The sequence below is a fragment of the Acinonyx jubatus genome, chromosome C2, assembly GCF_027475565.1.
Source record: "Acinonyx jubatus isolate Ajub_Pintada_27869175 chromosome C2, VMU_Ajub_asm_v1.0, whole genome shotgun sequence".
In the NCBI taxonomy this organism is placed as follows: Eukaryota; Metazoa; Chordata; class Mammalia; order Carnivora; family Felidae; genus Acinonyx; species Acinonyx jubatus.
This window is the reverse complement of record NC_069384.1, coordinates 67,296,768-67,309,682: the sequence shown is the minus strand read 5'-3', so window position 1 is coordinate 67,309,682 and position 12,915 is coordinate 67,296,768. Positions and strand designations below refer to the sequence as shown.

Here is a 12,915-nt window from a genome sequence, read left to right as displayed (position 1 = left end):
CACAGAGGCAAATACTTTTGGAGCGGACTTATATGAACAATATTGTCAATTTCCCAAATACTATTTCGATGCAGCTGTGATAAACCTTCTTGGGAATGAACAACTATGATAAATTAAAGGCAGTATTAAATATGTAAGGATTTAATAACTATTGCCTTACTCAGAGGGTCAATAAATTTTAACTTGAATATTCTAAAAAATTAAATTAAAATGAAGTCTCTGGGAGCACTACAAGAGGGAAGAAAGGAAGAAGGCAAATAACACTTATCAGGCAACCAAGACGTGCCAGGTGCTTTATGTTGATTGTTCTATTCCATCATCACAAAATCCATGGGAGGTAAGTATAATTATCCCCCTCCATTTAAATTATACTTTTTCAATGGATGAGAGAGCAGGATCACCAAATGAGATGAAAAGATTCCCAAGTCTCAGGGCCTGGTGGTGGAGCAGCAGGATTCGGCCCAGTCTGTCCTGATCCTGAGCTCCTGTTTTCCCACCATATTTTGCTGCCCAAGTGTTCAGGGAGCTTTGGCTCCACTTCTACTGCCATTTGGAGTTTGATTAAAAACAAAATGCGGACCACTTTATCACAAGTGCTTTCGATACACATTTATTGCAAAACCACAGCACAGTAACTATAACGTCAACATAACCATATTTCCTAACTGAACAGGAGATCGCCATTCTAATGCGTATTCTCCAAAGAAGCGGAGGCTTATTATATGGAAGCTCCCGCACTGTGAGTAATGACTAGAACACCCAATTCTCAACTAGGAGTTCTAAACCATTAAACATTTAATTACCACTTTGGCAAAGCAATGCACATTACCATTTCCACAATGTAACAGCACAGAGATTTTAAATGCATCTTTATTTTTCAGAATCTTCAGTATTCACAATGTGTAAAATGAAGTAGAGTTTTAAATAAAATGCTTTGCCAAAACATAGTTTCTTAAAAAGACCCGATGAAAAGGAGGGAAAATTGCATATGAATACAATTTGTCAGTGTTTACAGTTGACATTAACTATAGTTTTAAAAGAATAAAAATACTCAAGACTTCAACATTTGCTTACAAAAGTATACTTGGCCATAAAATAAAAGTCTATAAAACCCCAAATATTAAAAAAGTAAAATGCAAAAAAATTTTTTTATTAAAATGTAATACAATCTTTACATGGTAAGAATTGTTTAAAAACGCACTGAACACTTCCTAAATTGTGACGAGCGTCAGAGGGGAATTTATCACACGCACTCATGTTTTGACAGTTGCACGGACCCACAGTGTCACAGAGCCGGGCCAGTAGATATGCACACGACATTCCCAGCATCGAGTCTCAGCGTGGGCAGATTTTAAGCTCCCCCTGCCCCCCTGCACCTGTTCCTATTTATACCATGTCTTGTGCTGGGAAAAGACAGTTTGCCCGGACACATGGGGTATCACGGGAGGCGGGGCACCTGCTGTCAAAGAGTCTGTATCTTCGTGTTGCCTAGATCTTAGTGTTGTCATGCTAAGAATCAGGTCTTGGAGCTGGGAGGAACCTCAAGAGATCATCTGGTCCATCCTCAGTCCTCTGGCACAGCCCTGTCCCATCCTCTTAGAGCCCCAGAAGCAGAGAGTCTGCTGCAGCCTGCTGGACACTATTTCACTCTGGCAACCAGAACTTCTTGTGTTTAACTGCAGCAGTGTCAGCCAAAAACCATCCCGGCAGGAAAGTACTTTGTTTCTCCATAGACTGAATGAAAGGAATCAGGGGCTTCACTGCAGCCTGGGATGAACAGGAGAGGGCCGGAGGCATGAACAGGAATGAGACTGGAGGCCCAGAGGCAGGCTCAAGGCTGATGGCAGGGTCACCTACAGGAAGTCCGGGGAATGGGAGTGGAGGAGCCTGACTGGCATGCTAGGCCCCTGGTGTGGATGGTGGTGGCCATGGGACTGTTGCAGCCTCTTATGTGAGGCCCTGCCTGTTCTGCTTCTGCAGTCATCCTACCTACCACCTGCGGCCTCTGCTGGCCTTCCTGCCCTGTCTGGCAGTGCAGAACCATGTACGCCACAGAACTATGAACAGTGTAAAATTAGACCAGATACCCAGTGGCTTAAGAACAGAACAACAAAGTGCTTGGGCTTTGGGATAGTGATTCTGGTTGGACAGGCTTTCTCACTTGCTTCCAGGAGTGTGACTGAGAGGGCGGGGGTGGATGGAAAAGTCTGAATGGAGTAAGAGATGGGAACTTGACTTGGATCTGAGTTCACTTGGACTACTCAAGATTTCTGTGCATCTAAGAATTGGCATGAGAAGTAACTACTCTGGCAGAGCGCATGAAACACAATAGGGTATTGAAAGCATGCCTTCAATTACAGAATATTCCTTGGAGTTTGGAAGGGAGGGGAGACTGTTAAAGTTACAGATTTTGGAGTAAAACACAGTTCCTCTTGGGAGGCAGTGCATGTCTACATTCCCACTGCTTTCTCAGAGCAGAACAGGAAACCCCTCTATGCCAGACAGGGCATCTGTGAGGGCGGGGCTCCCAGATGGCTGGTTCCACCTTCTAGCGCTCCCCCAGGCTTGCGTGCGTGAAGTGGGAAATGTGGGGGCTCTTGGCCCACTGCTGCAATTCCTCCTCACTTGGGGTCCTCTGCCTTGATGTGTTCTGTCTCCCCTCTGCCACTCTATTTCTTGACCACCCCTCTCTGGCCTCCATCCTTTGAAAGCAAGAACTTCTCAGTGCAAATGGGGAGTGGCTCCGGAACAGATGACAGGGAGGTTGTAGGATCCCCAATCCCTCTTGAGCTGAGAAAGCAGTTGGCCAGACATGCCGCAGGCAGGATGTACTTGGAGGCAGGAGGCTGGGCCAGATGACTCAGTGAGAAGCAGCCAGATTCAGGACTATTTTCCAGAATCTACTTCTACTACAGCTCTGCCTCTAAACCTCCTTCTCCACTTTTGCTCAGCAGATATGTTAACAAATTCCTATAGGCCTGGCTTATGTCTCACTAACTCTTCCACAGAGGTCTCCTGGGCCTCCTTACATGGCCTTGTCTCCTCCTTGCTAGAAGGCTCATCCCTTTGCCCAATCCCATGTCTGAATGAGCACTAACAGATCAGAAATCTTTGGAAGCGTTCCCTAAAACCTTTACCCCCTTTTCAAGTCATCAAAACAGATTTCTCTGCCTTTCCCTTCAAAAGCTGTCCCAGAGTATTTTATACTAAGAAGGTTACATAGCCATACATTGATTATGGATATGCCTGGATTTTTAATGGCCCAAGAAAACAGGATTTAGAACATGTCTTCCAAATAGAAAGATCCCACAGATAATTGTAGAAATAAGCCACAGGGGGCGCCTGTGTGGCTCAGTCTTGTGTTCGGCTCAGGTTATGATCTCACTGATCATGAATTCAAGCCCTGCATCGGGCTCTGCACTCCACATGGAGCCTGCTTGGGATTCTTTCTCTCTCCCTCTCTCTCTGTCCTTCCTCTGCTCGTGCTCTCACAGCCTCAAAATAAATAAAGTAAAAAAAAAAAAAAAAAAAAAAGCTACAAACCTTCCAGCAGCCTTTTGCGGGGGGGGGAGGGGGGGGGTTGCTTGCTAGCTTTGAATTACACAGTTTTTAGGAATGGACTCATCAGAAAATGAATGTGAGGCCCAGCACAATATCTTACTTGTTTCTGCATCCTCAGTGCCTAGCCCAGGGCTCAGCATGCAGCAGGAGCCCAAAATATACCGGTTGAATGATGAGACCCAGCCTCCTCCATCCTAGATCTTTTTTCTTTTTTCTCTTTTAATATGACCTGCCTCTCCTGGCATTTAATATTGGCTATGATGAAATCCCTGCCTGACTATTTTAGAATGTTCCATTATGTTCAAATTGTATTATAAAGTATGCAGAAGAGAAAGATCATAGTCGGCTCTAAGATAAAAGAAGCAATTTTGTAGGAAAAAAATTAAAGTTAAAAAAAAAAAAACCATGAAATAAATTCCAGGACCTACCTAACAAAGAATTTACTGGTAGAGCAATATTGATAAAAGACCAAATAGGAAAAGACTCAGCAGCTGGTTCATTAGAATAACCTTTCCCCCAGTTCGGGGGAAGGACAATTACAGGCGACAGAAGGTAGCATGGAGTTGTCCTGCCTGGGGGTCTATACTAAGCTTCAGTGAAAAAGACAACAAATATGGAAAGGCTTCTCTATTCTTAGATAAAAGAGGGTGAGGTGGCAGGGCTAAGACATCAATCGATGTTTTTTCCCTGAAAAGAAAAAGAGTAATGCATTTCCTTGGGACATGGAGCAAGGATTCTAGGGCATGGGCTGAAAGGGCAGGAGGATTATGGAGGAGAGGGACCACCCCATCGGAGACATCTACGTCACTTACTAAAACGATTTCTCAGCAATAACTTACTCACTGGGAAGAGCAATACAATGTGAATGAGTGAGTTCAGGAAAGAACTAAGAAGAAAGAGACCACCCCAACACACCCCTTCGATTTTAGCTGAATTCCACTGGGCTGACCCTGTCCTGCCTATGGCAGGTGAAATGGGAGCCATCACCTCTCATGACTTCTTCTGGTCACTTTCTCTGAGTCACAGACCTAAACAGAAATAGGTAGCTGTGTGTGTAGGTCAAGAAAGCAATTTTGTTTGGGACACGTGGATGCAGTTTAGTGGGAGGGAAGCAGAATTTTCCTGAAGTTTAATTTTCACAAGCCTCCAAAATGATATATTCCTGGTGGAGAAAGAGATACATTTGACACTGGGGACATTTGCAATAAATAAAATCATCTACAGAACTAAACCCTGACCTTTTTAGCATCTTTGGATTTCTGCGAAGTCTTTGGGGACCAGGACTTTGCTAGCGATGCATCAAGTGTGCTTGGGTTCACTCGCAGGTGGAGAGACCTGAAGGGCTCCCACAAAGTCTCTAGTCCCCAGAATAGCCCTTTATCTAGCTGACAGGCTGAAATCCCAAGCTCTCTCATTACAAATCCTTCTTTGGTGTTTAGTCTTTGTTGTTAAAATTCAAAGGAGACTCGCAAGGCCTTGTGAACAGGTGTATCTTAGTGTGCACGCAGTTGTTCGATTTGTCTTCGGAGGAAGGTGCAGGTGCCAACAACCTTCCCAACTTCCTGAAGGACTAGTAACCCCCCAGTCCTGTAATGATGGGAGTAATGGTTTGGGAGTCCTCATGCCAGAATTGATTCTATGCTCCCACACGGATATAGGCTCTGTCTATGATGAAAATTTCAATAGAACAAAATATCTTTTCCTTGAAATCAGTTGTGGTTAACGATGATATGAGAAAGATATTTAGGTTCCTGCTGGACATAATTCAGGATTTGGGAAACTGTCATTATTTCTTTTAATTGTTAGCTCAGAAGAGCATTTGTTTTTGTTTTTAAAAACATATCTAAAAGGTCCTGAAGGATAGAAATATCTTTTGTTTTTTTCTGATTCTCTTTCACAGGCACACATTTCACACATGCAATTACTCTGTACACAGAATGAATAAAAGGATGAATGAAGGAATACACAGGTATGTTGACAGCCCGAGAGCTTCTCTCATTTCCTGACACATATAACACATCACTGCCTTATAATAGTTCCTCATTTATTTGAAACGATAATGTATAATTGGAAGTACTGATGGATAGGTATTGCACTCATGTTGTTTTCTACTTTCTGTGGTGTGTGACCAACAGGTGTATAAAACTTTTCGGCCAAAAGAAACATCTACTCTGACCCTCTTAATGTAGAGGTGTGGAAGCTGAAGTTCACAGAGAACAGGTGATTTGCCCAAGGCCCCAAGGGTGCCCAGCAGCTGCCCTGGAGACAGAGGCTGAGACCCAGGCCTCCAGACTCCCAGCCTCATCTCTTTTTTTGGTTCATTTCTCTCTCTGACAGCGGTGCTCACATTAGAATCTCAGTGAAGCCTTATTTACTAACACCTGCACACAGGTCAGACGTTGGCATGCTACGCCCCTGCTCTCATTCAGTAAAATATCCGCACAGCGCTCTACTGACAGAATGTGGCCACGTTGAGATGACATGGAAAGCAACTTGCAATTCTTTTGGGGCCATGACTCTCAAAATACAAGTTTGAGGATGGGCTTTCGCATCTGATCTGACAGTTTGATTTCTACAGGTGTAAACCCATTACTGACTCACGATGAATCACAGCAAGCCAAGGGATGGGTTTCCTGGTTTGGCCTGACTCCAGGGAACAAATGCAGTACTCTGACCTGGCTCCCAGAATGCTATCTCAACATCAAATGGCAGATTTTCTCTTATTGGGTTTGATAAATTTAATACACCCTGCATTTCATATACGAAGTCCTTTGGGGAAATAAACAGTACCTGTAGCTTGTCTCCTACCACAGACAATGAAAAAGCCATTTCTTCTTGTCAAATGTGCAGTGGAATCGTCCATGTGTTCACAGTAGGAGGGCCACTGCACACAGGAAAACATGAAGGTGCTGGAAAGCTCTGCAGTTTTAGAGACTGCAAGTGCTTAATCATTTCCTACTACTTAAGTAAGAATGGACCTGAGTTTTTTGAACTGGAAGAGACCTTAGGGAACATCCTTGTTCACTCCTTCACTTCAGAGATGTGGTAAATAAGAAATGAAGTGACTTGCTCCAGGTCAAATAGCTGAAGACGCCAGGCCTGGGATACGGGGGCTCCTGGGTCTCTCCAGTCTAGTACATGAAGAAACTGGCCAGCTCTCCTCTCTAAAGCTGGCAACTCAGAATATCTGGGTTTCACACAGCTTGCTTTCAAGCAGAGTCAGGAATACGTAAGAAGATACAACCAGAAAGGGGAAAGCTGGATGGGAAGACGGGCAGGAAAAGAAGAGGAGGTGACCAAGCCAACCTATGCTCTTGTCTTACTACAATTAATCAGTTTTATGGGTAGCTAGCTTGAAAGATAGGATAGCTAAGGAAGGTGGCCAGGAAAATAGTAAGGATTAACAGAATCTTCACTAGCCATTGTTTAAAAAAATGGAATCACATAGTTTATTCTCTTGACTCCACCTTCTACAGTATTTGTGCCTCTGCTGAGACGAGGAAGCTCTGTCAAGAAAATCTATTTGGGTTTTGGTGTGGGTCATTCACTCTCTTCTCTCACAGTACATGGGCCTTAGTTGGTGACATAAAAACAGAAACTCTATTTCCAATAAGAAAAAACAGAGTATTGCATGTTGGAATTCATCTTTACGCTTCAGGATGTGATAGAGCTTGATGGTACACAAACCGGTCTGTGAAATGTCTCTACTAACCACTCCTACATTTGATAGAGACTCATCTGGGAGAGAAATAAGGATCTCAGAAACTCCTGCTTCTGCCCAAGAAAGTTAAAGCCAACATGGTCTAAGAAACAGTTCCCTAAACGACTTGATTTTAAGTTCCCTCTAAGTATCTATACATATGTATGCAAATGCATAGAAAAATTTCTGAAAGGATTCATAAGGAATACTTTGGAAAAGGGGAATGGAATCAGCACGTTTGTACGGAGGTAGACTTCGCTCTGTATTTCTGTACTGGGTATTTTATAATGGATAAGCATTCATGCACTTCGTGTTTAATTTTCAAAAAATTAAAAGAAATGGAAGAAATTTTACTTAAAAAATTTGTTTCTGGTTACCACATTGATCCCTTATGGAAAGAATGCTGGTCTAGGACTCAGTTTACCTGCTAAAACTTGCCTGTGGCATTGAACCTGAAAGGTTCTCTGTTAATCTGTAAAATGAGGCAGTTGGATTAGATCATCTCCTTGATTCCATGATTCATCTTGGGTTAATGAGAAGAAAATCAATCTGAATTAGAAAAAGTCTAAATTAAGTTGTACTAAGCAGACATTTCACTTTTTACCATTTAGGTAAATTAAAAGTGTCTCCAAGTCATTCTTGACATTCTGGTCATGACTGTTGAAGCCTCCCTTGCAGACTAGAAGAGCCAGGAGGGAACCCTGAGAGCACTGTGATGTGGGGTTAGAGCTAAAATGGTTTGTTGTGTTTCTCTCATTTTATCAAGCTAAAATGAATTCCACGCTTTCCTTTTGTATTTGCTTTTTTTGTTTGTTTGTTTAGTTTTAGTTTTGTTTTTTTTTAAGGTAATTCTCCCTTGTTGAATGAAAGAACAGCTAGGGTGGGGTAACCTTTTGCTCTCACTTTCTGAGTGTGGGTTGAGATGGAAAGCTATTATAATAGAGGTCTTCCAGGTTCCAAGGCACAACAGAAAGACTACAGAAGGCAGTTTAATCAGCCCATATTCTAAAATGCAGCAAATAATGACCAGAAAAGCTTGTTAGAGACCTTTGTCATTCCCATTTCAGGGAATATTCTAACTTATCAGACTTGCTGTGGGAGAACTGTTAAATCTTTCTGGATTTAGTCATGCTAGCGTCCTGCTCAGGAAAGGGAAGCCCAGCTGCGTGGCCTTAGAAGTATTCAAGAATGAGACCACGCTTTTGCCTCAGAGCTTAGGGTGGAGTTCAGGGGGAAGCCTGTGCCAGGAAGTCAGTTTGAGGAAGCAGACACCTAGGAGAGTCTCAGACACCTGAAAGGACATGCCTGCTTAGGGTAGCGAAGGTGTCTGCTTACTGAGCACACAACTACCTCCATTGAGCACAAAGTACCCAATGGATGCTGTTAAAAGAACACCCCAAAATCTCCCGGTCAGCTTTTGTTCTTCTAGGGTGGTCCAACACCACCTGCCTCTGGAGCATTGCTTATATTTTCCTAACAGACTGACGAACTGTTTCATAGTATGGAAATAAACTTTAATTTGTCCCTTTCTGTATAAATCCAAATTAAAGTGGATTTCTATTGTTCCGCTAACTACAAAACACGCCTAGTCAAATACCCTCATAGTTTTTTGTATGTTTCTTTTTTAATATGGCACTTTCTTCTTATCACAGCTTTTGCACTTATTACATAAGATGGTATAATCATAGTAATTCCTGTACTTATTATCTCAGGCACAAGTGTGGAATTAATGTGATTTTTAACATTAATTTAAAGTAAATTTACTGTGCATTTGTATTTGATCTTGAGTTTGAAATGAGCTTCTACTTATGCAAGCAGCAAGACGAATGCCTAGATTTTAGTAAAAATAATAGTAAAAAAACCTAATTTAAAGTAGATGGGAATTTAATCTCTTCGATTTAAAATCTCTTAGCTTGAATCCCTCATTAGAAGGGCTTCATAAAAACAAGCTGTAAACATTCTCAATAATTAAGCATAAATATATGATCTATGATAAAGCTTGGCCCTTAAGCCATATATGCTTAAATATACAAAATTATACTTGTACTCGATTCCCTCTTGTTATTTTATTAGCTCCATCCTCCAGTGAAATGCATTTGTGTGTGTAATTATCTTGCTCCTATGCCTCCACCATGGACCATATTAAAAAATGTTTCTTCCCATAAACTGTGAAGTATTCATTGATAAGCCACAGGGAACTTACACTATAACATGTCCTTACCAATTAATGCTGTTGACTTGGTTTATGAGGATTGAATTATTCATCAGAATCTTTTTATATTATGTTCCTGCAAGCTAAGACTTAGAGCACCAACAGGGTGAAGAAAACAGAATGATCTTACTTAAAAAACAGTCACCTCAATTGGACCCCTGTACTTTCCACACTCCATAATGATGATTTGCTCTTAAGCCCCACTGTGTATGAACATGGAGGGGTGCTCATGAACACCCCCAAAAAGTCCAAATTAAGCTGATGTTTTGTGAGGTAGGGAAAAACATTGCTTTGGGAGTCAGACAGTGTGGGTTTTAGTTGATTCTACTTTTGTCACTATCTAGAATTGTGACCTTCGGCAAGACCCTTAACCTTTCTGGGATGGTTTCTATAAATTCTAAAATGAGGGCTTGGCTTAGTGGAGTGTTAAGACTTCTTTCATTATAAAATATCATTACAAATCTGCAGTATTTGTTTAGAAAGTACAGAGACAACAGCTGGTCTATTTTTATGCATGCTAGAAATAATCACACAAAGTGAAAAAAAAATATGACTTGAAACATTCAGGAAATACTGTGTAATCTTCTTCCCCCACCCTCCAAAGCCCTTTGGTTATATCAGGTTTGGTATATGAAATTTTGATCACTTAAAACATGGCAGTTTGTGATCAGAACAAGCATCTGCCAGATATGAATGAGCTGGAAGGACCATTTCACCTCACGTATGCTAAGACAATGGCTGGTGTCTGGTACAACGTAGGAATTTTTGATCACTACTCACTTGGGATGTCTTTCAACTAAATAGTCATTTAGGTAATATTTTTAATATTTTTCTTTACTTTGTATTAGAAGTACAGTTAGCTATAATTAAAATATTTTGTATCACGTCTTAATTATAGCAAAATTTCATAGAGCAGTCCTCAAACAGCGGTTGTAGTCAGTGGTTCTGACTACAACCAAATACTTCATAGTTCTTCCCTCTCCTTTCTGTCTTCTGTCTATACAGGAAGGGGTGGTGGTTATTTTAGCACTGGCTCACGGACCACTCCTATCTCTAGTGGCTGGCTTTCAATCATCTTCAAGAAATCTGCTTTCTTTTTATTTAAGAATGACAGGGTTAATTGGAAGTAAGCCCAGCCTTCACAGGTTTTCTTCTCTTTAGCAAGTTCCTTAGTTCCTTCCATTCTCGATGCTAAGTTAGCAGGATGGTTATAAAGGGGTTGATTTAAAGGTGACTGAAGACAGATGCTGAAGGGGAGGGTTTTCTTACTTTGCAAGGAGCACAATTTAGGATCTTAGAAGAAAGCTTAGGTCCTCCTCTGAGATTGAGGTGAGTTAACACACAGCCTTCAAATTACCAAGAGGGGAGAGGAGGGGCATTTGGGACTGTGTGTGACGGTGTGTGCACATGTGTAGAGAGGAGCAGAACTGAGGGCTGACTAGCTCTAACTGCATTTTGTCCCCATGGCTAATGGAAGGAGCTGGCTTGTGCTCTGTCCAGAAAAAGACAAATAAAATACAAATTTGGCTGACAAGGAAGACGTAAATTTCAACTGAAGAGAAAAAGAGGGGGTGGAAGGAAGCTGAGAATAATGAAGGCAAAGAAAGTACTGTTTTTGTCTTTTTGAGAAAACGTTTGGTTTCCTTGGGTAAGGGGAATTATGTAAATGTGAACAGTGGTAACAGCATAATCCCACCGGAGCATATTTTATGTCACAGTGAAATATATGTCTGAGAGCTGTCCAATGAGTAACTGTCATTTTTTTAAAAGCTATCCTCCATACAAAGAAAACAGGTACTGGCAAAATATCGTCCTCTCAAATGTACTGACTCCATATAGAACTGAATTGAAACAACCTGAATTGAAACACAAGAATGTAATTCAGATATAACTCAACAGATTTGAAGATTTCAAGGTTATAAATTGTTATTTTCAAACAAGGACCATTTAGTAAAATGCAACCCTAGGAAATAATAGCTGGTGCTGGACTTTACATCCCACGCCACCATGTACATATGCATATATATAGGCTGAAGACACAGAATGTTCTATGTGATTTGTCATTTCACTTTTAACAAAGTGCTAAATCAGAACGGAATTACATTTTCATACAATACTTAATGCGACTATATTAAACATTTAGTCACCTTTAATATAATTATTTAAGAGCCTAGTAGATGAAACTGTATTTCACAGAAACAAGGATAAGTTGAGATCGAGACACAAATATGTGCTCTGAAGTCACTGGGAAGCACTTGCTCACCATAATAAAGATGGCCAAAGGTTTCTGACCTAATTAAAAATAAGGAGTCATATAAGAAATGGCTTTATTAGAAAAAACGTAGTGTACACGTGGCTAAATTTTATCATTGATATACCTGTTGGCTATTTTATAATTAAAATCTGACATAGGGTTTAAACTTCTTTAGAAGTTAGTGGCATTTCTTCCTATTCTGATATGTGACTTCGGTAAGGTATGTGATAGATACCCTTTATTTCTTCCCATAATTACAATTAATCAATCAGTAGTTTAGCACTGGCACAGAACATAGAGGGCATTATTTAGGTAGTGCTTTATGTGTAAGATATCCACACTTCTAACCCCAGAACCAGGCACGGGTATGCCATTTAGAGTCTTTAAGCCCCCTATTATCACTCAAGTCCCACATTATTGTTACCTAGTAGTCATGAAATGAATATGATCATCTGTAACCTGACAAAACCTCTGAGTGAAGCTTCTCTCTTCTCCTTTTTTTTTCCTGTTAGGTGTGCAACTCCAAGCAAATGTGCAGTATGCCATATGATTTGCAGTTCCTTTTCAAACTCCTTCAAGTCTGTGCTATTAAACTGAGACAACCACATCAAGATAGAGTCTGTCATAGGATTCCCTGAAGCACAGAATGAGGAGGAGACTGAGCAAACACGACCCGGGAAGGCACCAGTTGAACCAAGACAACTCTGTAAGACAAAAACACACAGTGGTAAGCATTCACACATCACCAGCAGAACGGCACCTGTATGCCGGGAGCAATCGCTGTGCATTATTCCAAAGCAGTTACACTAAATGCATCATGGAAGGCCTGGAAACCGGTGTTCAATAAACAGCGATCTGGAGTCTGGGTGATACATATGATGTATTATACCGCTTTCATGTGGAACATTTTAAATCAATATTATTAATAACTTTTCATCAGTTTAACTCACCTTGACCTTGGTGGCAAAAAAAAAAAAATCCATTTCTTCAAAGAAAAAATAATCAATCACCTTTAAATGTTCGTTTGCTATTTTTTAATGCTATCACTATCACTCTCATCTCTGTTTAGAAATATCTGATGGGTTAAAGATAAGAAAATGACGTGAATTTTGAGATAACTTTTTTTAGATTTCCTTGGACAGAAAAATCTAGTTCTTAGCAAGTAGTAATGATTGTAAAACAGGTTAG

The 12,915-nt window shown here is 40.9% G+C and overlaps 1 protein-coding gene across 1 annotated transcript in view; it reads right to left on the bottom strand.

Annotated features, from left to right (window-relative positions):
• Positions 1–852: 852 nt before the first annotated feature.
• SLC49A4 (solute carrier family 49 member 4) overlaps positions 853–12,915 on the bottom strand; it is an 88,519-nt gene continuing 76,456 nt past the window's right edge. Inside the window, exon 9 of the mRNA XM_015082255.3 lies at positions 853–12,431. Coding sequence (XP_014937741.3) covers positions 12,316–12,431 — 116 coding nt within the window. The 3' untranslated portion in view covers positions 853–12,315. The remainder of the gene's footprint in view (positions 12,432–12,915) is intronic.